We start from the raw sequence: 22,667 nt of genomic DNA on the forward strand, positions 1-22,667 counted from the left end.
TCTATGCTAGACAATGTGTAAATCAGATCTTCTGTCCTGACAGACCTGCCTACAGGTCCTTAATTGTCAAACAAAACATGGCAAGAAAATTTTGAGTTTCTCATAATTTTGTTCCCACATTTTGACATTTGATTGCCACCACTGCTACTTTGGAAATGGACCTTCGATTTCTACTTTTTTTCCTATAAATATTCAAAATCTTAAGCAGAACAGTAATCCTGCAGGCCTTCCCAAAAGCATGACCTCCCTGCTAACTGGAAATCAATTTTCCAGTGTCCATGTGCCACTTCTTCCCTGGGGCTTGTACCCTTTGGTGACAGTGGCAGCTGGGAGTGTTGCCAGTCGTGCATATCCTGTGTTCTGGGTGTTCCAGAATGGATTCCTGGGCAATGTGAATTCAAACCCACAAAACCAAGCACTTAATTACCTCTACATTTTACAGAGTGGAGAACTTCGATCTGACTTCTGTACCAATAAATTCACTAAGAACTGGTTTTGAAACCACAGACAGAGCTTGTCATATACCTATTAACCATTAACAAGAACTGGCACAGCAGTCTGGGATTGACATCTAGAGCGGCCGTAGAATTTTTAGTCCTAAATGTTGCCATTTCTTACTGAGCACCTTCTGTGTCAGTAACCATGTATCAATCACTGTGCCTGAAAGTAACTAGATATATCCAGCTATATCCACAGCTTGCATGTTTTTATTGTGTTATTTATCCTTTTAACCTTTTGCTGTAACCAGGGGCTCAAGTGAAGCCACTTCTGGTATAAACTGTCCAACATTTCTGAGAACACTGTAGATAGAAAAATGCTGTGAATGGTGCTCTTTCGCTGCAACTGCCCAAATTAAAATATGTGAATTTTTTTGCAGGGTCTGGAAACTCTTGGCTGCATCAGACGATTCTACATGAAAAAGCCATCCCCGGTGTCACTCTTTTCTCAGCCAGTTGTGGAAGAACAACTCAAGAATCCCAAACTGAGTGAAACCCCAACGATCTACTACGAGCCCACGATAGACTGTACTCTCAGGCTGGGGAGAGTGTTCCCCTGCGAAATGAATTGGAATAAATGGGTGCAGATTATCCCCGTATAGAAGGGGTAAAGCGGAGTCGTATCAAATTGGCTTAGCCTGTGGGAGAGAGTGTTCATGCATCATGCAGATTAAATGTTACCATTTGTGCTCCGTCATGTTTTTATTAAGTTATTTATCCTTTTTACTTCTGAATGTATTTAAACTGAGAATAAAGCTTGATGTTAAGACACAAGTAATATGTGATCCTACTTGAAGTATATTCTCTTTTTATCAGTAATTGGTTGCAGTGTATAGTTTGTAGTTCCTGCTTTAACTGACAGGGTTTTCACAGGTCACAGCAAAGGCCCTTTTTTCATTTTTGGTTCTCTGTAAGGCCCCAGTGATAACACTTCACCTCTGCTTTGCCTTCTGTGCCGTGCCACAGCAGCTGGCTCAGGGCTGGAGTTTCCTCACCGTCCCTCAGCTCGGTTACCTTCAGGCCTGTTTCTGTTTCGAACACTGTTTCTCGCTGTGAGTTTATTACTCGTGCTTCAGCAGAACCCCTGCACTGTGTGAATTACGGGCCCCCAGCACGGGCACAGCACCCTCCTGAAGCCTGTTTCCTGTCCCTGCCAGCCCCAAAGCAATCACGCAGCAGCCGCTTCCTTGCCCCCAGTGCCACGTTTATTGCAGGAGCAGGATGCCCGCTCCCCGCGCCCCTCAGCCCGGGGCGCTCAGTCCCGCCAGCGGTGCCCGCACTGCGGGTTGCAGCACTTGTAGAAGGTGGTCATGGGCTCGTCGGCCGAGCGCGTCTGGATCTGCATGAAGTAGGCGCGGGGGTGCTCGCACTTGGGGCACGGCTCTGCGGGAGAAACGCCGTGAGGGGCGGCACGGGAGGCCCGAGCCCCGCGCGGCCCCTCGGCCCGGCCCGGCCCGGCCCTACCTGCCGTGGAGTCCACGTTCTCCCAGGCCGCGGCGCCGCCCAGCACATCGTCCACCTCCTTCAGCCGCGGGTATTTCCTGCTCGTCACCTGCGGAACCGGGACCCGGGAGCCGGTCAGCGGGCACCGGCCAGCGGGCAGTAGTCACCGAGCCCCGGACACAGCGGGCCCCGGACACAGCGGGCCCCGCCGCCCCCCGCGCCCCGGTACCTTCCGCGTGACGTTCCGCACGTAGGGACAGGTGGTGCAGGCGAAGCGGTGGCAGCGCGGCCCCTCCTCGGCCACCAGCACGTTCCCGCAGGCCGGGCAGAAGAGCAGCATCGCCGGTTCCGCCGCGCCGCCCACCCCTTCCGGCGATGGCGGCCGAGGAGCCGGCGGAGGAGCTGGCGCACGCCGAGGTGCTGGAGCTGTTCCAGGAGGCGCTGGCGCGGCTGGTGCAGGACCCGCTGCTCTGCGACCTCCCGCCGCAGGTGGGGCCGGGGCGCCGGGGGCCGGGCCGCGCCGGCGGGGCTGGGCTCACGCCCGTGTCTCCTGCCCGCAGGTGACGGCGGAGGAGATCGGCTCGCAGGTGGCCCTGGAGTACGGGCAGGCCATGACGGTGCGGGTGTGCAAGGCGGACGGCGAGACCGTGCGTGCGTGCGGGGCCGGCTGCGGGGCGGGCGGGCGGGGGCCCGGGGCGCGGCGGGCCTGACCCGGCTCTCCCCGCCCCGCAGCCGTGGTGGTGGTGCAGAACGCCTCGGTGCTGGAGCTAAAGAAGGCGCTGCGGCGGCACATCCAGCTGCGGCAGGCCCGGCAGGGTGGTGTTCAGCACCTCAGCTGGTGAGCGGGGTCGGGCGGGCGGCTCCGGAGCGCATCCCACCCCCGTCCCTCTCCTGCGGCTCCCCCTGAGTGTTTTTCCCCCAGGAAGTACATCTGGAGGACGTACCACCTCACGTACGCTGGAGAGAAGCTGGCGGATGACAGGAAGAAGCTGAGAGAGTGAGTAACTGAGTCAGTGCTGGGGGCTGAGAGGGGCCCACGCAGCATCCCCACGCAGGGCTGAGGTGGGAGGTTGTGCCCTGGCTCAGGTGGGTCCTGTGCTGGAAATTGGCTGGAAGGTGGGACAGCACTGCCCGCAGAAGTGGGACGGGCAGACTGAGAGGCTCTCTGCAGGGTAGGATGGCCTTAGGGGGTTCTTCAGCCACTACCATCCTGTGCTAGGTTCAGCCAGTTCAGACCACCCCATAGTTTGGCCATCCATCCCAAACTCCTGTGGAATAGTTACAGTTACTCAGCTCGGCAGAGATGCTGACCTAGGATAGGAAAGAGCAGGGGACAGGAACTGGAACAGGTTGCCCAGGGAGGCTGTGGATGCCCCAGCCCTGGCAGTGGTCAAAGCCAGGTTAGATAAGGCTTTGAGGAACCTGGTCTAGTGAGAGGTGTCCTGTCCATGGCAGGGGTGTTGGGACTGGATGGTCTTTAGGGTCCATTCCAACCCCATAGCATTCTATGATTCTATGAAGAATGCCAAGCAAAGAGGAAACCCAAGGATACATGTTGATCTCTGGAGCTGCTCAGCCACCTCTCAAAGACAGTATGGTAACAACACTGACAGGCGACTCCCGTGATTCCCTGCCCATTCTTGAGGCGAGGCGGGATGAGGCACTTCCAGCAGTGCTGGGTCTGCCAGCCTGTTGCAGACTAGCGAGAAAAGGTGGTCTGAAGTACTAAAAATCCAGCAAGACAGCCCTAATCAAAGCTGTCCTTGGAAGAGTGAGCCTGGGTGATGCAACAGATGTTGCATTTAAGGGGTTGTTGCAGTTAAAGGCAGGTGAGCAGATCCTTCAGTGCTGGCAGCATGTCCCTCCCACATACACAAGTGAGAATTTTAATGTGTCCTCTAGCAGAGCACAGCATGTGACTGTAGGAGTCTGTCTATCCCTGGGAAAGATGAAGCTATAGGGTTTCACAGGTGTTTTGTTCTGGGAAACTGGCATGTACCAGTGTAATTCTCTGTTCAGGTACGGCATCAGGAACCGGGATGAGGTCAGCTTCATAAAGAAGCTTCGGAAGTAAGATGTGGGGTAAGTCCTGAATGTCCTTTAAGAGCTCCCAGTTCCTCATCTTCCCCAGGTCATCATGTTCAGGCTCAGAGCTGATGCTGCTGCTCTCTGCTGCCTGGCAGAGTATTTCTGAATGTCTGCACGAGGCTGGGGCCTGTTTCCAGATCCTGGTAGTGTTGTTTGTGCTCCTCTCAGGGCAGGGAATGATAGTTCAGCTACTTCAGGTAACAACCACTGGAAGCAGCAGCAGGAATAACTTGGTGCTAGCCATGGTGTGTCTCTAACTCTATATTTAGACTCTCAATCTGTTTCTACATTGTCTTGAGGCTATTAAACACAGAGTTCCTTCACTGCTGTGATTGCTTCTAGGACCTTGCTTTCTTTTAGGCTTTTTAAATGTCTGGAAGTCATTGTCAGGAGCATGGCTGGGTTTCTAACTCATACAGACATAATTCTAGTATTAATACTGCTATTTTGAGAAACTTGTGCACACAAACACAAGATGTGGCCAAGACTCTCAGGCTTAGTAAGTTTTAAATTATGCCTCTAAAAACACAGTCACAGTGCCTGAAGAACAGGGGTAAGAGCAGCTTGTCCAAAGCCTTGTGTTGTTTCGCTGCTCCAGGTAGCTGAGTTAAAAACTGTTCCTTTTTGACCACAGTTACCTTTTATTCTTCTTTCAACACTGCCATATTTTCAAGATCCAGCATAATAAAATGTGCACCCTAACAACAGCCACCTGCTCCAGGGTGCCTGTGAGCAGCAGTCACCTCTGGCACTGGCTGATCCCTCCCAGACCATCATGGCAGTGGGGTGAGAAGAGCCCAGCATGCAGTAATTATTGTCACTGACAAGTGTTTTCTTTCTTTAGCAGAGAGAGCAGAGAATCCAGCCCTACCAAGACCAGACAGTGCATTCAGCACCTTCCTGGAGGAAAAGGCTGTAACACTTCAAAGAGGAGCAAACTCCATAGACTGGACATTCTCACGTTTTTTACAGTTGCTGTTTGCGGTGTTTGCCTCTGAGCTGTATGTGGATTCAGGGATTAAAGAGACCCTCTAGCTTTCTGAGGCTTTCCAGGCCCTTATTCCCAGCTGCAGATCTGCATGTGACTGGTCTGGGTGCTCCACAGGGTACAGGAAACAGCAGAAGTGAGATTAAATAACAAAAGCAGGCACGGACTACTCAGAACAATTCACAGTAGCTAAAACGCTACCTCACCATTTAATCACCACCTTAGCAGTAGTAAACAACTCTGGTTAAAAATGTAGTATTGAAACTAGTGTAATAAAAATAATGGCAGCAGAAAAGGTTCAATACAATTGAACAAGGCACAAATGTTCTGTTTTTCAGAGTCTTCTGAGATAAGGCAAACCATGCCTGCCAAGTGCTAAGGAGACAGTTTAAATTAACCACGGGCAGGGTTAGAAGTGTCATTGGATTAGAGGCTTTGTCCCCATGGAACTGGCACAGCAAATGCAAAGACAGTCCATCTCCAGGGCCTGCTCGAGAAGCCAGTCTTTGCTGTCAGTGGAGCTGTGCATCCAGGTCATATTTCTCGCAGAATTTGTCTGTGAAGGGTATACAAGTGAGGAACTCGCACCACTCGCACTTGATGGGGTAGAAATAGAACAGAATCACCAGTCCTGAGAAGAGTGCAATGAAGATGAGCTGGAAAACTATAATTTGGCATCGTTTCCTATATAAATCAAACTTCCCAAAGCTAATGTAGGGCAGGAAGGCAAAGGAGAGGAAGAAACCACTGATAAATCCTGAAATGTGAGCGAAATTATCGATCCAAGGCAGGAGGCCGAAGGCAAAAAGAAAGAGCACCACAGCCAGCAGCTTGAAGAAAGCCCTCCATGGGCGTGCCAGGATTTGCCAACTCTGGAAGAGCTCCACAAAGAGACAGGCCAGAATTCCAAACTGGGATCCTGCAGGGCCAACCTGCAGAAGAAGAGCATCACAGATAATGTCAGGCTCATGCCACCTGCCTGGCCTCTGCAGCCAGCTCCAGGCATAAGTTACTTCTTTCTCAACTCCTCCCTCAGTGGTTCTTGGGAAAGAGACTCTGCAGCCTGCAACTTCATCCATAAATGGGGTGCCAGGAGTAAAGGGGCCTGGTTGGACTTAGGATCAAGGTGTGAGGCCAGAACAGACTTTATATTTAAAGAGGGCAGATCTGGTTCACATTGCCAGAGGGCAACCATCACCTCCCTTGAAGGCAATCTCCTGGCTCCCCCCACCCACCATGTAGTTTTCCTTCTGAAAAGAGGTGGAAGGTAGTCCTGCAGGTCCAGCCATGCAGTCTCCTGTGGGCAAGATGAGCTCTGCTCTTTGCCCCTCTCATGCCTGCCACTGTCGTGTGGAAGGTGTCTGACACCAGGTACTTGATTCCCAACCTGCCTGGGACTCCTCTCACTCCATGGTTGGACAATCCCCCATCTGTTATGAGAGGGAGCCTTTTTCCTGCAGCCAGCCCAGGCCAGGCACTTGGAAAGCCCATGGTACCCCAGGGCATGTTGCTGCTCAGCAGTTAAATGATGGTGTGGTGCCACCTTTGAGCTGCAAGTGCCAAGGCTGCAGTGGTGAGCCCAGCTCGGGTGGCTCTGCCTCAGCCACAGAGGCACAGGCATGTAGAGAAGGGTTGTGTTCAGGGCAAGTTACCAGGACCCTGGGCTGCAGGAGACCCACCTCTGCTCTGTAGGGTAGAAATATTGCACTGGCAAGGTTCCCAGTGATGCCACTGAGAAGGTAGATGATAGAGATGCGGTGCCATCCTGCCAGCTTCTCTAGGTCCCGCAGGATCGTCATTTGGAAACAGACTGAAACCAGACAGTGCAGGATCCTGCCAAGTGCAGAGTACAGGAGCTGAAGCAGCAGCCACTGAAGTCACCCCTGTGCTCGTGTTCTGACCCCAGCCTTGCTGAGAGTTCCGTGTCTGGCCTTGCCCATGCCACTAATCCCTCCCAACAAACACAGGATGGCAAACCTTGGCAGAGAGCACAGCTCAGCATCCCTGTGTCCCCCACGAGGGACAGCCACAACAAGCCTCACAGCAATCCCTGGGCTGAGGGTTCCCCCACCCCGCTAGTGGAAGTTTTACACCTCTGCTTACCCAGCGTGGAGGAAAAGTGAGAGCCAGAGGCGGTAGAACTGGTCAGGGACTTCTGGATTTAGGAAAGGAAGGAGCCCACAGACATCATCCATGCAGTGCACCTAGGGCAGAAGTGGGTGTTGAGAGGGGCCCTTTTCCAAGCCCAGGGCAGGCTGCAGGTAGCTCTGGAAGAGGGGCTCTCTTCCCACTTCTCTGTTGAACCAAGTCCCAAGCCTTGTCTCCAACACAAATTTACACACGACCTCATCCCTTCCCTGTGGCAGCTTTAAGCCATCATTTTTCACCCCAGCACCCAGAGCTGAGGCATTTGCTTGCCCATGAAGCTTTCACAGTGGTCCTGTGCTAGGCTTTCACAGCTGCCAGCCCAAGTCCCCAGCTGGGCCCCAAAGGGGGACAGATGGAGCCACCTCTGCCACTCCAGTCAGGTTCAGCAGCTTCTCCCAGGCTCAGGGTGGGACAGGACACAGGACTCCCACCTGCTCTGCAGCACTGCCACCCCAGACCCTGCCAAGCTTCTGAGGGGACCTGGAGGGAGAAGGGCAGCCATACAACCCGCCAAGTGCACACTTACCTGAGAGCAGAGCGTTGCCTCCTCATGGAAATAGCCCCGCATAAATTCACAATACTCCCGGGAGGTTATTTCACACCTGCAGGAGGCACAAGTTGCACGTGGAAAGCACAAGGGATCATTCCTGTCCCCTCCAGGCCACCCACTCTCCTTTTCTCATCCCATCCATGAGAACTGGTGCCTTCAGCTGCTGTAGTGTCTCAGCAAAGGCACAAACATTCCCATTTGAGCCCAGTGCCACTCTGCACACACCCCTCCTGCTTCTCTCCTCCAGGAAAGCCTCCACAGACCTGCATGCCAGGGCTCCAAGGCAGGTCCTAAAGCTGCTGTTTAGAGGTGGGAAGAACCACCAGAGCCTGGGGAAGCTGTGTCTCAGACTGGGGGAGTCTTGTGCCTCTGCAGCTGGCAGAGGGGAAAGGGCGGGGGGGGGCTATGTCAAGAGTGTCCTGGTCATGACTTCCAGAGACAGAGAAACTCCCTCATTTTTTTCCCAAGCCCATGTACTGGGTTACTACTCAAGCTCAGGGATGACATGAGAAAAACAGCATCTTTCTCTGTTGCTAACTCAGAGTGGGTCATTTCCTGGCATCTCCTTTGAGTACCCAGGGAGTGCAGGCTGGGGACAATGGCGTCTGTCAGGACCAAGCTGGCCATTCCTAAGGAAAAGTGCAGGACTCCCCAGCAGAACTGTTGAATCCCTACAAACTGGTACCCAAGTCCCTCCAAACTGCAGGACCAGTTGAGTGAGATGCCCTACTGTGCCACAGGCTGGCTGTTATCTCCTGCTCATCCCAAACTCCTGCTCCATCTGGGAGACCTGTCATGGCTCTCTGTCCAGCTCCCCTTCCCAGCAGGGCTCTGGGCTGTGTGTGGAAAGGACAAAGAGGGCAAATGGCTGTGTCTACAGCCTGAAAAGGCCCCGTGTCTCACCCCAACACCCAGCCCCTCCATGCAGGTAGAACTCATTACCTTCCCTTGGTCCCAATGCAGCAGGGCCGGCCTGTAATCACACAGTCCATGTGGAGGTGGTTGGTGTAATTCCCAGCACTGTTTTTTGTGCAGATCTGGAAAACAACAACAGGCTGCAGTCAGACAGCCACAGCTTTGCTTGCTGGCTTGGTAAAGTCAAAACAGCCCCTTGGGAAGAAGCCAGATCCCAGACACAGCTCCCTCTGACAGCAGGATGGTGCCTGATACTCCATCTGCCTGAGCATCAGTTGACACCTCCTCTCCAGCCCGAGGCTGAGCTGGTTTCCATCTCCCTGTTACCCTGACAGGACCCAGGGCTTTAGCTGACACAGGACAACTTTTGTTGTTGGAGTGCTTTCAGCCTTGGCTGGGCAGAGCACGGCTGCCCTGAGCTGGTGTTTGTGACAAGCAGCAGAAGCTGCACCAGGGGCCCAGCCCTCCCACCAGCACAGCTGTGGCTCTGCACAGTGGGATGCAAATGCCACATTCCAGCTGCCCATGCAGGCCCTGTGCCTCTGGCCATGCTCACCGGCCACTTGGTGATGTCATCTGGCCACTCGTGCGGCTCCATCGAGGCTGGCTGCTCACACACCCTGCAGCAACAAAGCACACATCAGCCTGAGAAATACCTTTCCCTAGCACCAGGTAGGATTTCCACACTGTGCCTGTGCCCACGCTGCCATTCCACAACTCCCTGTGTCCCTGGGTGGTGACACTGACACACTAGACCAGATCAGCCAAGGCCATACTGGTCAAAGCCTCAGTGTCCTTCCAGCATGCAGAGATCACAAAGGCAGAGAGCACACAGCTGCCCAGCTACAAACTGGATCCCTTCCAGGTGGACACACCCCAAGGGTGGGAATTCAGCTGGTTGCAGCTCTACATCAGCCCACAGTGACTGTGTGCCATGGCATCCAGCAGCTGGCTGGGCTCCCGGACAGAAGTGTGCTGGGATCATGACTGCTGCACCCCAAGCAGGGAGCTGTGCAGGGAGCAGGTGAGGAGGGGGACAGGGTTGAGGAAGGCACCCACAGCTCACAACAGGCCACTGTTTGGGTGGGCAGCCCACAACAATGGAGACCAGGGGTGAGCAGAAATATGATCACACCCTGCATCGGCCTCCCCTGCAGTGTAGGGACATCACCGCTCCGTACCGCTCCAGAGCTGCCTCATGCAGCAATCCACTGGCCTGGGACTCAGACTCTACAGCAGCCCTGTCCCCCCAAGGATGGCAGCTGGGCCAGGCAGGACCTACCTGGGGTCCTGATGACAAACAGAGCCAAACTGCCTCTTGTTTCCTGCCAGCATCGGTGTGCTGGGGTGATGGGGCCACTTCACCCAGACGGCCAGCGTGGACTGCAGGAGAGAGGAAAGGTGTCACCATGAAGCCCAGGGAGAGAAGCATCGGCAGAAGCGGCCCTGAGCCTGCAGGGCTGGCAGGAAAAGGGCCGTGGCACTCACTGAGCACTCCTCCTCCGAGGTCTGCACGCAGCCTGACTTGTCGTTGCGCACGCAGCACGCCGAGTGCTTCTCCTTCTCCCGCTTGGCACTGATGAAGCTGTGCACCTGCTGGTCCTGCCTCATGCACGGGGAGAACTTGGCCCCCAGGTGGATCAGGGCCTCCTAGCAGAGATGGACACAGTCAGCTCAGCCAAAGTGCAGGCAATGATTGCCTGGGGCAGAGCAGGCTGGGGGAACTGCGAGGGGTACCCCTATATAGACTCAAGGGACCAGGGACAAATCCTGTGTGATGAAGCCCAACACACACCATGCACATTCTCCATACTTGCTTTGGAGACAGGTCTAGAACAAAAGTTCAGGGATTCCTTTGCCCATAGCCCCAGAAAGGCCAGCACTATGGCTGGGAAAGAAAACTTTGTGACGTTTCCTCTTCATCTTTGTCTTTCCCAGGGGGAACAGCATCAGGAAAGCTGTCACACACCATACAACTCCTGCATTTTTTCTAATCCCATGCTTGTCCTTGCAGGAACAGGGTGCAAAGCAGGAGCGCCAAGGTCCACCCCAGCCTCCAGGCACCCCATTCTGCAGGGTGGTTGGGGCTGGGAGCACTGCTGCTCCCTGACAGTGACAGCAGATCCCTGAGCTCCAAGCAGCAGAGAGCTCTGGTCCATGGGGTGCCACAGCTGCAGCACACAGTCCCCCATCCACCCACTAACAGTCCCACCAATGGCACTCACTGAGCTGGGGCCGATCCAGAAGTTTTCCTGCTGAACATATTTGACATTTTCATAAACCCCTCTGTTTCGCAAGACCTACAAGGAGAGAAAGCAAGAGCCCTGTGAGCTCCAGCCCACAGGATCAGCAGGGCAAGCAGCAGGGGCTGGTGAAAACAGCCCCCAGGATGAACAGACATCCCCATAGCCAATGACAGGGCTCACAACTCTCTCAAACTGGTCTTTTGCAGGATCACAGGTAAACCCCAACAAGATGTAGGCACCTTCATGTTAAGATTTCATTTAAAATGTCTATCTCCGGCTACTTCAACTTTCAAGAAATCTCAGGGTCTGGAGCCCTTGGAGCTGCCTGAGCCTGCACAAAGCTTCACAGAGCTGAGCAGCACAGGCAGCACCCACAGTCAGTGCAGGCCCAGGTGCTGGTGGCAGGGCTCTGAAAGCTGTCAGATAACATAGCTGAGAAGCTCCCCAGGGCATCTCCTGCATGGAGCAGGGACACGGCTGTAGAAATATCTGTACCCCAGAAACCTTTAACAACGTGTGGAAAAGCTACGAACAGCTTCAAGATCAGCTCTCCAAGTCAGACAAGTCAGTTTTGCTCCTGTCAGGAGCAAAATCCTGCAACTACTGCAAAAACTTAGCTCAGGTTTGAAGTATTTCTCTGCCCTGACCATCCTTCTGGCCTCCACCAGGAGGGGAACAAGCTGTTTGGAAGTGCTGCCAGCACAGCCACCGTGCTTTGTGTCAGATATCATCTGGCATCAGGAGCAACGTGGCTGCAGGGGGAGAGAAGGTGGTGTGGGGGCTCCCAGAGACCCTCCAGGCAGCCCCCAGGGCTGGACACCAGGCACCCAGCCAAGAAGGCAAGGAGCCAGTATGGTGAAGAGTGTGACCCAACAGCTGAGGGCTGAAACTCCATCCCACTCCAGGCATGTCAGGGGGATTCACTTACTGAATCAACAGTTTCATGTTGTGAGAACCCCACAGGGGCGATGCCGTAGATGCACACAGCGAGGATGGTGATGAGTGAATGCACAAAGGTGACCCAGTAAGTAAAGAAAGGCCTGGATGGAGAGAAGGGGAAAGGATCAGAGGCAGAAATACAGGCATATTACATCTGCTAACAAAACAGAGGGGAAAAGCTGCTGTTTTCCCCCAGAAGCCTCGCCAAAATCTGGGGTACATGACCAGGATCATCTAAGAGTGCACAGGGCAGTTGGCAATGACCTAAGGTCTTGCTGGCTGACAGAACCTGTTTACTCTGACTCCCCCATCACACTGCACAACCGCCCTTTCCCAAGAAAACATCCATGAGAACACAGAAGCCTGACACCGAACTGTGCTGTGTGTCTAAAATAACGACTCTAGGGTAATGATCAGAGGCAGGGATAGCTGAGCCTTGCTGTTCACCACAGGACAGTGGTGGTGGGGCACAGACCTGCTCTCCAGGTAGCAGAGGTACAGACACACCGTGAGGAGCTGGGTGAGGTCCCAGCGCACAGTGACACAAACACGCTGCTGTCGGCTGCAGCTGGCTCTGTGCTCCAAAGGATAAAGGCTAGGGGGGCTCAGCAGTAGCCAGTGCCCTGAGTCCCCAAGGGCCAGCAGCGATCCCTCACTCAGCAGTTGTGCTGGGAACGCCCTGTGAGCGCAGCTCTCACCTGTGGTCATCCATGTCCTCGATCTGCCGCTTGACGTAGCTGTCGATGCGCTTGCGGTAGGTCCTGTTGGTCAGCTTCCCCACCATGCCCAGCCCGTAGGGCCTCTTCTCCTTGGCAAAGAGCTTTCTCACGGGGACAGCGATGCGCTGGCCTCGCTTCTGGGGGCTCACGCTCACCACTTCCTGCCGCAAGCGCACCTTGGGCTGTGCCAGGCCCCCATCCTTTTGCTTCCTCCAGCCTCGCTCCAGGGGGCTGAAATCAAAAGAAGGACAGCAGTAGGGACCAGCCTTTCCCTGGTCTTTGGCAGCAGCAGAGCCTCTGTCTGTCCCACCCCCTCCAGGCTGGGCAGCAGCTGAAGGCAGACAAGGTGCCCTGAAGTGGGAGTTGTATTTCAAAGGGTTACACAGAGCCAGAAAATGAAAGCACAGAAGTGGCAGAAAGCACAGGAAACACAAAGAAAGTGGCACAAGGCAGCTGTGCCAAACTGAGCCCTGCCAAGGAGCTCTCGAGGCTTTGAAGTGTTTCAGCAACAGGCTGAAACGGGGAGGCTGCAACAGGCACCTCTGCAGCCTCAGGCACATCTATTTGCTCCCCTACTTCAATCCTCTTACTCTGCCCTCTGCTATGAAATGGAAGTGGAGTTTAGCCCAGCAGTGGAAATACCCACCATTAAAGCACTTCAATGTGACTGGACTGGCAAATTGGACATAAGAGAATCCCAGCAGCTTCCCAGACCAAGAAAGTAGCACTTCCACATGCTGCAAGCTGTACCAGCTACCTCTCACAATCTCTCTTCCATTCCTCCCTTTATTTGTACCAATGTGTGCATTTTTCAGAATAAAAAAAAGCAGGCTTCAACAACACAATAAAAATCCCAAGCATCCCAAGCTAAAAGAAGGCTTTTTTGTCAAAATAGATCTGACGAACATTGCACAGATTACTGCTGAATAATAACTGCTTTTTAGGTCTCCATCACATCCACATAGTTTTGTATTTCTTAGCTCTTTAACAGCAGCGTGAAGGTCACATCTGCAGCACTGAGACCTGACCACAAAAACCCAACTACCTCCCATTTCACCCTCCTCATTGCCTGACACTGTAGAGTAGGCCAGAGCTCCCAAGATGTGCTCTAGTCCAGTGTACCTCCTCTGGCTTCCTAAATGTCCCACTCTGCACAAAGACAGCGCTTCTCAGAAGTGCTGATAGAAAACAGCCAACAAACTTTCTTCTGAAAGATGACTAGAGTATTTGGAGAGATCATGACAGCTCTGAAGTATGGGCAAGCAACAGGATAAGGGAGAATCTGAACCTCTGTAGCCAAAATACTGCTGGAAACTTCAGCTCTTTTCATATTGCACCTTGCAGAAGATGCATTTGAATATCCCAACTTCCCCTTGGGAAGTCCTTCTCCAGCAGAAGGTGCAGATTCCACTGCAGCCTGCTCTTGCCCAAGAGGTCAAGTGGTTTCTGTGTAGCGGACGTGCTCTTTCCTGGTATTTCCGGTGCTGGAAATCTCCCCGTGCACAAATAAACACCTCACCACGTGAAAGGACACCCAACTGCGACTCTGATAACAGCTCTCTAAAGTGTGAAAGAAATGTACTTTCCTCAATAAATAAAACTATTTAAGGAGATTCAAAGGGAGCCAAGAAGACTGAAACCATCTCAGAGGAGTGACAACAAACTCCCACCATTTGTGCTTCCCCTTATGTTAAACTGAGTCAAGTTCTTGGAAACACTTAAAGGGAAAGTGCCAACACAGCAAGATGGGCTGAGAGCAGCAGAACCACAACAAGGACCTCCCTGTCTGCTCCATGTTCACACCCAGCAGAGCTCTCTGCTGGGGTGAGCTGACTCGGAAGCAACACAGAGCAATTACTCAGTACCAGTTACTCAGGTGGAAAAAACCTAGGCATACAGTATAGCACCACCCACATATTTGTAGGGCTCTCAGCATCAGTGCCACACCTTTCTCTCATTTCAAGTGAGGAATGCAGCCCAGCTTGACACTCTGCAATGCTTCACACTGCTCCTTGGAGCATGACAACAGTTACTGGTGACTGTGGCAATGGCAACTGCTTTCTCACTTTGCCATGCTCTCCATAGCCAAAGGCTGGGCCCTCAGCATCCTCACAGCCGATTTAAAGTGTCTTTTGCTTCCTCAAGGCATGAGACAATCTCTGAAACACATTAGTGTGAAGCTGGAAGCTGCTGGAATGACTGCAGAAGTGGCCTCAGAGTCATCTTTCACATTCATGGATAGCTGGGGCAGGAGGTCTTCAGCTGGATTTAAAGAAAACTCATCACTGCACTGCTCTGAGCTCTGCACCAAGCACCCACAGCACCCACAGCTTCCTCCACACAGGAGGCCTCGCTCCAAATGGGTTGGCCACCCCATATTAGGCTATGGCAGCTACCATGAAGATACTCACAGTAGTAAGTGGCTTCTTTCAAGCTCATTTTTGTCCAAGGCACCTCCTGTGAGATCTGTTTGATCTGGAGGTTTCACCTCAGCATCTTTGATTGCAGCTTCTGATGGCGACTCGAACACTTCATCTGGGTAAGTAGAGAGCTCCTCATGAAGGACTCCTTCCTGGGCAGAGAGACAGAAGTCCCATCAGAAGAAGCCAACATCCCATTTGGGACACCAGCCCTGGCAGAAAGCAGTGCTGCTCTCTGCCACACACAGTCCTGCCAGAACCAGAGTCCTGCTGTCTCTGGGCCAGCACCATGCCAGACCTGCCCCTCACCCGAGCAAAGAACGAAGTGTCGAGCTCATCTGGGAAATCCACCGTGTCCTCCTCCAGGAAGCTGGCGGGGGTGAAGCTGCGCCGCTGGGCCCTCCTCAGGGTGCTGTCCTTCACAGAGCGGCCCTGCAGCCAGGGAAAGGGCCATGGAGGCACTGCCAGAAACCTGAACCCCCAGCTCACAAACCCACCCCAGCCAGTGCACAGGGAGCCCAGGTGCTGAGCTCGTGCTTGTGATGGAGCACAGCAGACATGATGTGTGACACCTTTCTGGTGAGACACACAGCTGTCACCCCACTTCTCAACCCACAGCACCCACCTCCAGGCTTGCCATGTGCTCCTCTACCACATATTGTACAATGTGTCTGACCAAACCACAGTGATGACTGGTACTGGGCACAGCAAAAAAGGTCACTGAGCCCAGGAAAGCAGGCACAAGGCAGGATGAAGAGACTTGTATAGCAAGAGCCTCAGGTATTTCTGCTCTTCCATGACTGCCTACCAGGTGCAGATTGACCACCCAAAGGTCCAGACAGGCTGAAACAGGCCAGCTAGAATGCTCTGAGGCTGCTGGCTGTGGGAATCAAAGTCCCCAGGCCAATGAAGAGAAAGCAAAACCTGTACCAAAACTGAACCACCGTACCTGCTTCTTGCCAATCCTGCCTCCTGTACATATGGCTGAAACACAACAGGAGGCGACTTCATTTCCTCCCCCCACCATGGCTGTCCCCATCCTCTCTGCTCAGCAGCTCCTTCCCCTCCACCCTTCCCTGGGCAGCGCCTCCACGCTGGTCCCTGCCCTCCCGCAGGCAGTACCTTCACCAGCGCGGCGGCCGCTCGGAAGCTCATTTTGGCCACGGACTCGCGCTTGCGGCGCCGCGGGAGGCGGTTGAAGCCCGAGCGGGAGCTGGTGAAGGAGCAGAGGGACGTGGCCCCCGGCGTGATGGGCGTGTGGGGGATGCTGCAGCCGTCGGTGTCCTCGGCCATCCGGAATGCTCGCCCGCGGGCCAGGGGGTCTATGATCTGCCAAGAGGAGCAGCCCATCAGTCCATCCACCCCCAAACCCTTCCCTACCAAGCTTCCTCTCTCCTCATGAGACCATGACAGGGGCCTGGCTCCTGGGATTGACCAAGAACCAGGCTGGAGGGACCAACAAGCAATAGTACAATAGGGAGATAAGGAATAGTCTACTGGGTTTTTTTCTCTTTTGATAGTATTGACTATTGTCAACCAGTCTGTTCCAGTATTTCACATAAGACTCCAAATCTCCTCCAGCCCTTCCTAAGCTCTTGGTTTCATTCTCTCCCGTGCCAATGAGCTTAACAGACAGAGAATGTGCTGTCTAAACAGGAGTTTCAGAAATCCCTGAAAACAGAAATGTTCTTTCTTCAGCTAGTTTCCTTCCTGATACTGGACAGCCCAGGACTTAAGCAGTATCCTGTTATCCTGTTGAAACGTTACTGTCTATTTACATCTGCTTCCATTAATTAAGTTTAACAGCTGGATAAAGCAGGCAAGCTTCCAGGAGCTTCAAGCCCTTCGTTGGGACTCCTCAGGCCAATGTTCTCACTTATTCCAAACATACAAATCAACGTAATGAAAATATTGCCTTCAGCTACAAACCTTGCCTCTGTCCTTACATCATCACAGCTGTGGTTTCCATAAGACCTCTATGCTTTATCCCAATGTTTTACGAGCTTTTTTAATCCACAGTTGCACACTCAACAGGAAGCTTGATGGGCTCACACCTACTGACATCACGTTCTGATTTAATGTAGCCCACATAGAGCTCAACAGTATTTCTAAGTCTCCTGTGATCAAAGGCTAGGTGCAAGACATTTAACAGAAAAGAGGACAACAAGGTGAAATGTGATTTAAAAATGCACTACATTCTCCTGTGCTTTAGTGATGCCACCAGGCTGCAGGTCACAGACTGACCTGCTTTGGAAGGAATTGTTTTCCCACTCACCCAGTGGTGCTCACCAAAGCACAGTCATCAACCACACCAACTACTGTCACTGAGTGAAACAATGGGAAGAGCTGGATATTGTGGTTAGTTCTGGTCACTGGATGTGCTCAACTGGGCTCTGCCCCCTGGGGTCACACTTAAAGGTAACAAGCAGGAGGTAGCACCAAACCCAGGTGCCCTTTGCAGGCACTCAAAACAACTTCTGAGGACCCATGAGCAGAGCTGCAGCACCACTGATGCTAGAGACACTTCTCAAAGTCCTAAAACATAACCAGGTTTCTATGTGGACAGCAGCTGTGCTACAGCCTGCATTCTGCCTGGGGCAAGGCAAGCGTCCCGAGTGATTCCAGCACTGCTACTGTACATTTGGGTCTAACACACTGGCTACTCTGCGTACAACACAACTCTCTCCTTGCAAAATGGCAGCAGAAAGCCTGAGCTGAGAGCTCCTGGACATGCTGCACACTCCTAATCACCACCACAGCATGACAAACACGGCTCCCAGCCACGGGCACAGCTGAGGGACCTCAGCCAACGAGACCAGAGAGAGGCCGCTGGAGAGAGAGCTGCCAAACTGTACCTGAGACGTGAGAAGCATCTGAGCACAGAGCCCAGCCATGTCGAGGCAGAGCTCAGCCCGCAGACGGGTCACAGCTGCCAACGTGGTGAAGACACCAAGCAGGGAACTCAGCGCTGGCCTTGCCTCTGTCCCAGGTTACTCACCTTCTGCATGCCCAGCTGGCAGGGTCCCACATAGAGCGGAGGAGGGGTCTCTGTGCTTGTCAGAGAAATATTGTCCTGACTGGGCAAGTCCATCTCCCGGATGACCTGAGGCTTGAGCTTCCCATAGCGCAGGCTGCAGTGGCGGAGGCTCTTCCTCTGCCATTTCTGAGTAGCGTCGCTGTCTTTGCTCACCCCAAACCAGTCTGCCGTGCCTCTGAAAGATGCCAGCAGACAAGTGCTAAGAAGCATGATGCTTGCTTGGACTATGCACGCGAAAAGACAAAACCCTGGTGGTCACTTCCAGCCCACCCCAGTTCAAAGAGAGAACTCTTCCCCAGGAGCATCTCGCAGCTTGTCCTCAGCTGGTTTTAGCAACCTGACAGATGCTGGCCAGAAACGTTTGACCATCAACAGCATTCTGTCTCTTAAGACAGAAGAAAATTGACAGGAGAGATCCACTGTGGGTAAAGGACAGCTTGTTCTGAGTTTTTCTAAAAAATAAAGGAAAAGAAATAGTACAGAAACTCAGGAAGTAACTTGGTGAAAGGTGTTTTTTTGCTTTAAAAACCACCTATTTCAAACACTTACCGTCTTCAGGCCAGCCCTAGGTCCCCATTGTGAGACTGTACTGTTTCATAGCTCTGTAACTTCTCCCAAAAGCTACCAGGAATCACCCTTCTCTCACAGCCTCCTCTCCATACTCCCAGAATCTCCCTAACTTCTCCATCTCATGCTGCAGGATTTCTAATCTCCTCAAGGGTACCATTAACAGCAAAACTTGCTGCAGTTCTGATCTCTGCAAAGGTGGACACAGTTCTAAGCTGCTGGTTGCAGAAGCAGGAGCACAAGGTTGCAGCCATGAGGCAGGTTTGCTGCCAAGTGGCTGCTGTCACATAAGAGCAGTGGATCAGAAGCAAAATCCCAAGGACAGCAGGGAGGGATCAGGATAAATCAGACTAAAAGCCTATTTTAAATCCTGCAAGACAGCTGGTGCCCTAAACTTACAGGGGTCGTGGCAGCCCTGCCAAGCCTTTCCCACCATGGTTAATCCATCCTCAGGAGGTGACAAGCTGCCTCAGCCTACAGCTGTCTGGCCCAGGTGTTGAGACCTGGAAGTCCTTCCAAGCCAAACCCAAATCCCTGGCCTCAGCCCCCCTGCTCAGGGGCAGGATCTCCAGCTGCTGAGAAGCAAGACCTCACAGATCACAAAGTGAGCATTAAAATACACACTGGAGTAAAGGCTGGGATAAATCTAGAATTAGGCCACACAGGGGAACTGAGACAGTGCACTGGAGACAGGAGACCAGTCCTGTGATTTTGCACCCTACCAAGCAAAAACCCCATCAACCAACAGGTGAAGGTGCTCTGCCACCATGCCAAAAGGTGCATTTGAAATCCACAGCCCTGCTGGTTAAAACTTTCCATACGCAACCACCACACATTTTCCTCAGCCCTCCCTGTTCTCACAGTGCTACAGAACAGACCCTTCAGAGGTCATGAGGGCCATTGCTGGAATTCACCTGACCTCACTGACCCAAATGCCACCAGCAAGTCAACGTGCCAGCCTTCGGAGATGGGGCTGTGTGCAAGTGTTGGGGCACCTCTCTGCTCGCCCAGACCCACATCTCCTTGAAGCAATCTTCCTCTCCATGCAGAGCAAAGGGCCCAGGGCCAGCCCCTGCCCTGACAGACTCACCAAGCCCAGGGCACAGAGGTCATGTTGCCAGTTGCTCTGGCACAACACACACCGCAGAACAGTCTGACAACTCAGAGGGCTCCCACAGATGGCTGTAACCAGTACTTCAACAGCAAGGTGACCTTGGGTGACAAACCCACGCATGAGGCCTCAAAGGGAGAGGGGCTGAGGGTCATTTGGGCCCATATGAGCCTGCTGAGGAATGGCCCATTGCACCACCAGCAGCCTCAGACCCCTCCAAAACTGTGCTCCCACTAGTCTGGAAGGACAATCACCACCACAGCTGTTGGCACTGTGAGGAACACTCCAGAACTGCCCAAGACCACTACTGGTCCAGGGCCAGGGTGAAGAGCTGTCCTTCTCCCTGCTCATAGCCAAAACAGTCCACTACAGAGTTTAGAGCATCTGGAGAACCCTGGGAAGATGCTGAATGCCTCTGTTCAGCTGGGGAACCCCATCATGTCCTACGGAGTCCCCAGGGCACTCTAACAACCAACATCAGCGTCAGCTGTCACTCTTCTGTCATGATGAGCCAACCAGCCCTGAAAGCCCAAGGCCAAACACGAGCAGCCCCAAAGGTGGCCACAGTGCCAGAGTGGCAGCTGGCCAAGGGCAGCAGTGAGGATGGCAGGACAGGAATACAGGGCATTAGGTCCAGTCCCTGCCATGCACAAAGTCACACAGTCTGTTCGATTTACAAGTTTCCTGGGCTCCAGACTCGGGGTGATGGTCAATTGGACTTCTGGAGTGGCTCATCTCCTTGGTGCTAAGTAAACAAAGACCTCCATCTCAAAAAGAAGAGTCACATTTGCATTAGAAAAAAGCTGTGATGCCAACAGGGAAAGAGTAGATGCTCTATTCCATTCACCAGCTCTGAGCCCCTCTGGACCAACGTGACAGTGTCTGTTTGGTGCTGCTTCCTCTCCTCCCCCTCCTGCCCCAAGAAGGCTTTGGGGCCAACATATGCTGCACTGCTGCCAGCAAAGGCAGGCTGGGCTAAGGCTGCCCTGGGGAGATATTCCAGCTATGGTGAACACCAGGAGGTTGACAGCTTGTTAGGAAAGGCAGGAGGGAGTGAGGCTGGCGGGTGGACAGCTTGTTAGTCCATGCTACTTATTGACAGCTGCCTACGCATTTAGTAGGAGTGACAATTGTTTTTTGTTAGAGGCACACATGAACTTTCTCACTCCGCCTGTCTGTAGGCCTCTTGGACAGTCCTGGGAAGGCAATGTGATCTCAGCAACAGCCAGACTCTGTGCAGTTCACAACAGCCCTGGCACACACATGCAGGGGTGGGTTTCACACTCAGTGCTACCAGTACCTGAAAAACGATCGGGGCAGGGACTGCCGCTTTCTCAGGGAGCTCCTGCCCCCCCGGTGCCCACGAGCGGGCAGGGTCTGACTCCTCTGAAACCGAACCTGTCTGCTGCAAAGAAAAGAGAGCTGAGGGGAAGGAACCTCCAGGGCTGTGGAGGGGAGCAGCCACTGCATCTCCTTCCATAGCCCCATGGGCAGCAGTCGTGCCCCACTGTATGTGACAGTGGCCTCCAGCTGAGAGCACAGTCTAAGAGAAACAACCAAGCTCAAGCCACACAGCAGCATCTTTGAACCCAGGAGGCTGCTGAATCCTCTTGGTGCACCTGCTCTTCTTGACGTGTGCCTCCCATTGCTCTTGAAGGTACCAGGGGTACTGCAATCCCCCTCAGCTCCCCCTCTAAGACCTGCCTTCTTCAGCCCAGACACTCAGCTACAGATTCCACGGCTGGCTTCGGACACCAGTGTGAAACCATGGAGGTGTCAGCAGGCTGAGATATGATCTGCTTAGGGACAGGTGACTGATGCCCTGACAGGATCTTGCCTAGTGCACAAGTCTATCTGTGCCACATCTGCTGCCTTGCATGGACATCTCAGACACTCTGGGAGACTGGAAATGGTGTTAGATGCTTTCATAGGAGTCACTCCCAAGCCATGTTCTGGACTACACAGGCTTGACTTCATGTTCACACTTGATCTGTGTCCTCCGGGGAAGATGGTATGGAGTCCTCATGCAGTTTCACATTCTGTGCATTCTGAGGGCTGTGTTAAGCAGGAAACTTGGCAGTCCTTCCTGGACTCACAAAACAAATCCCAAGACACATTTAGGGATGTATGGTCTGCGTTCTCCACTGCATCCCTAGCTCTGCTAAACAGAAAACAAGGGTTTAGGCCTTGGTACTTTCCAGTTCCCTGGCCTTGTTTCTGATCCACTCATTTCATGCTTTTATTGCTAGTGTTGTGTCATGGGTGCATCTCCTGCAGTTCTGCTCCTTGTAAAGTCCTTCCCGAAGTAAATTTGTCACACCAGCACCAAAGCGGTTCACAGTTCCTCACTCCCCTGCATACGAACTGCATGTTGTGAGGACTGCTGGGGAAGGTTACCCTGGCCCTTCTACCCAATGCTTCTTGTCAGGGCTTCCACAGCACCCTCCCAGGCTATCCCCTCATCCTTGACATGCTCTTGCCTAATTGTCCTGGCAAGGAACACGTCCAAGGCAGGGAGGCAAGGGAAGAGACAGTGTAGGTGTGCAAGGACAGCCTCAGCAGGCCCAGAGGCTGCCCACAGCCCTGAAAAGAGCAGACGCTGCTTCACGGGCTCAGCCCTCCCAACCTCACAAGAAGAAGGATCAGAGTGGACTGCTGAAGGAGAGCTTCACCACCAAGGCAGCTGGGGAACATCTGAGGCAAAGGAAAACAGTGTGTGGGAGATCTCCCAGAGCTGGAAAGCTGCTCCTTTGTGAGTGGGCGAAGCCTGGCTGGCTGAAAGTACCCCTGACCCGTGGAGCTCCAGGGATGCTCCTGGGATCCAGGCAGGCCTGACACACTGCCAGAGATAGAAGAGAGTCATCTCAGGAGAGCAGCTGGGAGAGCCACTCCGTCTGGGCAAACTGCGATAAGCCTTTGCCACAGCGAGGGAAAGAGCACCCAGCTCTGTGTGGCCATGTCTCAAGAGACTCCTAATGACAACCCTTTGTAGGAGTGGG

The 22,667-nt window shown here is 53.3% G+C and overlaps 4 protein-coding genes across 11 annotated transcripts in view; 2 read left to right on the top strand and 2 right to left on the bottom strand.

Moving 5' to 3' along the window:
• Positions 1–1,271, top strand: part of GTF3C1 (general transcription factor IIIC subunit 1) — a 38,081-nt gene extending 36,810 nt beyond the window's left edge. For both annotated transcript variants that reach the window (XM_042037806.1, XM_042037807.1), the window contains exon 37: positions 878–1,271. In XM_042037806.1, the coding sequence (XP_041893740.1) occupies positions 878–1,099 (222 nt within the window). In that variant the 3' untranslated portion in view covers positions 1,100–1,271. The remainder of the gene's footprint in view (positions 1–877) is intronic.
• A 409-nt stretch (positions 1,272–1,680) lies between these two features.
• On the bottom strand, positions 1,681–2,291 carry POLR3K (RNA polymerase III subunit K). Its single transcript, XM_042037828.1, has 3 exons — positions 2,170–2,291; positions 1,962–2,049; positions 1,681–1,880 (listed from the first exon to the last, which is right to left on the bottom strand). The coding sequence occupies exons 1-3, from the start codon at positions 2,278–2,280 to the stop codon at positions 1,753–1,755; spliced, it is 327 nt and encodes a 108-aa protein (XP_041893762.1). The 5' UTR covers positions 2,281–2,291; the 3' UTR covers positions 1,681–1,752.
• SNRNP25 (small nuclear ribonucleoprotein U11/U12 subunit 25) lies at positions 2,291–5,068 on the top strand. Of its 3 annotated transcripts, none has more exons than XM_042037827.1 (6): positions 2,291–2,357; positions 2,501–2,591; positions 2,673–2,778; positions 2,863–2,937; positions 3,960–4,022; positions 4,873–5,068. In XM_042037827.1, the coding sequence occupies exons 1-5, from the start codon at positions 2,316–2,318 to the stop codon at positions 4,012–4,014; spliced, it is 369 nt and encodes a 122-aa protein (XP_041893761.1). In that variant the 5' UTR covers positions 2,291–2,315; the 3' UTR covers positions 4,015–4,022; positions 4,873–5,068. The 3 variants fall into 3 exon arrangements, with proteins under 3 accessions (XP_041893761.1, XP_041893759.1, XP_041893760.1); XM_042037825.1 differs by having other exon boundaries at positions 2,316–2,429; XM_042037826.1 differs by having other exon boundaries at positions 2,316–2,429; positions 4,876–5,068.
• A 122-nt stretch (positions 5,069–5,190) lies between these two features.
• RHBDF1 (rhomboid 5 homolog 1) overlaps positions 5,191–22,667 on the bottom strand; it is a 35,580-nt gene continuing 18,103 nt past the window's right edge. For 3 of the 5 annotated variants that reach the window (XM_042037813.1, XM_042037817.1, XM_042037818.1), the window contains exons 4-19: positions 20,969–21,073; positions 17,952–18,165; positions 16,076–16,282; positions 15,263–15,385; positions 14,945–15,105; positions 12,513–12,764; positions 11,804–11,915; positions 10,855–10,929; positions 10,118–10,279; positions 9,912–10,012; positions 9,186–9,249; positions 8,657–8,751; positions 7,691–7,766; positions 7,120–7,220; positions 6,696–6,849; positions 5,191–5,948 (exon numbers count right to left, since the gene is read on the bottom strand). In XM_042037813.1, the coding sequence (XP_041893747.1) occupies positions 5,529–5,948; positions 6,696–6,849; positions 7,120–7,220; positions 7,691–7,766; positions 8,657–8,751; positions 9,186–9,249; positions 9,912–10,012; positions 10,118–10,279; positions 10,855–10,929; positions 11,804–11,915; positions 12,513–12,764; positions 14,945–15,105; positions 15,263–15,385; positions 16,076–16,282; positions 17,952–18,165; positions 20,969–21,073 (2,422 nt within the window). In that variant the 3' untranslated portion in view covers positions 5,191–5,528. The remainder of the gene's footprint in view (positions 5,949–6,695; positions 6,850–7,119; positions 7,221–7,690; positions 7,767–8,656; positions 8,752–9,185; positions 9,250–9,911; positions 10,013–10,117; positions 10,280–10,854; positions 10,930–11,803; positions 11,916–12,512; positions 12,765–14,944; positions 15,106–15,262; positions 15,386–16,075; positions 16,283–17,951; positions 18,166–20,968; positions 21,074–22,667) is intronic. The other 2 variants (XM_042037814.1, XM_042037816.1) reach the window with 2 other exon arrangements.

Source organism: Corvus kubaryi, unplaced genomic scaffold (genome assembly GCF_017639235.1).
Source record: "Corvus kubaryi isolate FWS band 111438036 unplaced genomic scaffold, C.kubaryi_AGA036_p1.0 37387, whole genome shotgun sequence".
Taxonomy (NCBI): domain Eukaryota; kingdom Metazoa; phylum Chordata; class Aves; order Passeriformes; family Corvidae; genus Corvus; species Corvus kubaryi.

Bases quoted from the DNA above. Each gene is read 5' to 3' on its own strand.
- POLR3K (XM_042037828.1), bottom strand. From the start codon at position 2,280: ATGCTGCTCTTCTGCCCGGCCTGCGGGAACGTGCTGGTGGCCGAGGAG. The intron at 2,050-2,169 runs GTACCGGGGCGC...CCGGTTCCGCAG, and splicing joins TGCGGAACGTCACGCGGAAG to GTGACGAGCAGGAAATACCC. The intron at 1,881-1,961 runs GTAGGGCCGGGC...TTTCTCCCGCAG, and splicing joins GAACGTGGACTCCACGGCAG to AGCCGTGCCCCAAGTGCGAG.
- SNRNP25 (XM_042037825.1), top strand. From the start codon at position 2,316: ATGGCGGCCGAGGAGCCGGCGGAGGAGCTGGCGCACGCCGAGGTGCTG. The intron at 2,592-2,672 runs GTGCGTGCGGGG...CCCGCCCCGCAG, and splicing joins GGCGGACGGCGAGACCGTGC to CCGTGGTGGTGGTGCAGAAC. The intron at 2,779-2,862 runs GTGAGCGGGGTC...TTTTTCCCCCAG, and splicing joins GGTGTTCAGCACCTCAGCTG to GAAGTACATCTGGAGGACGT.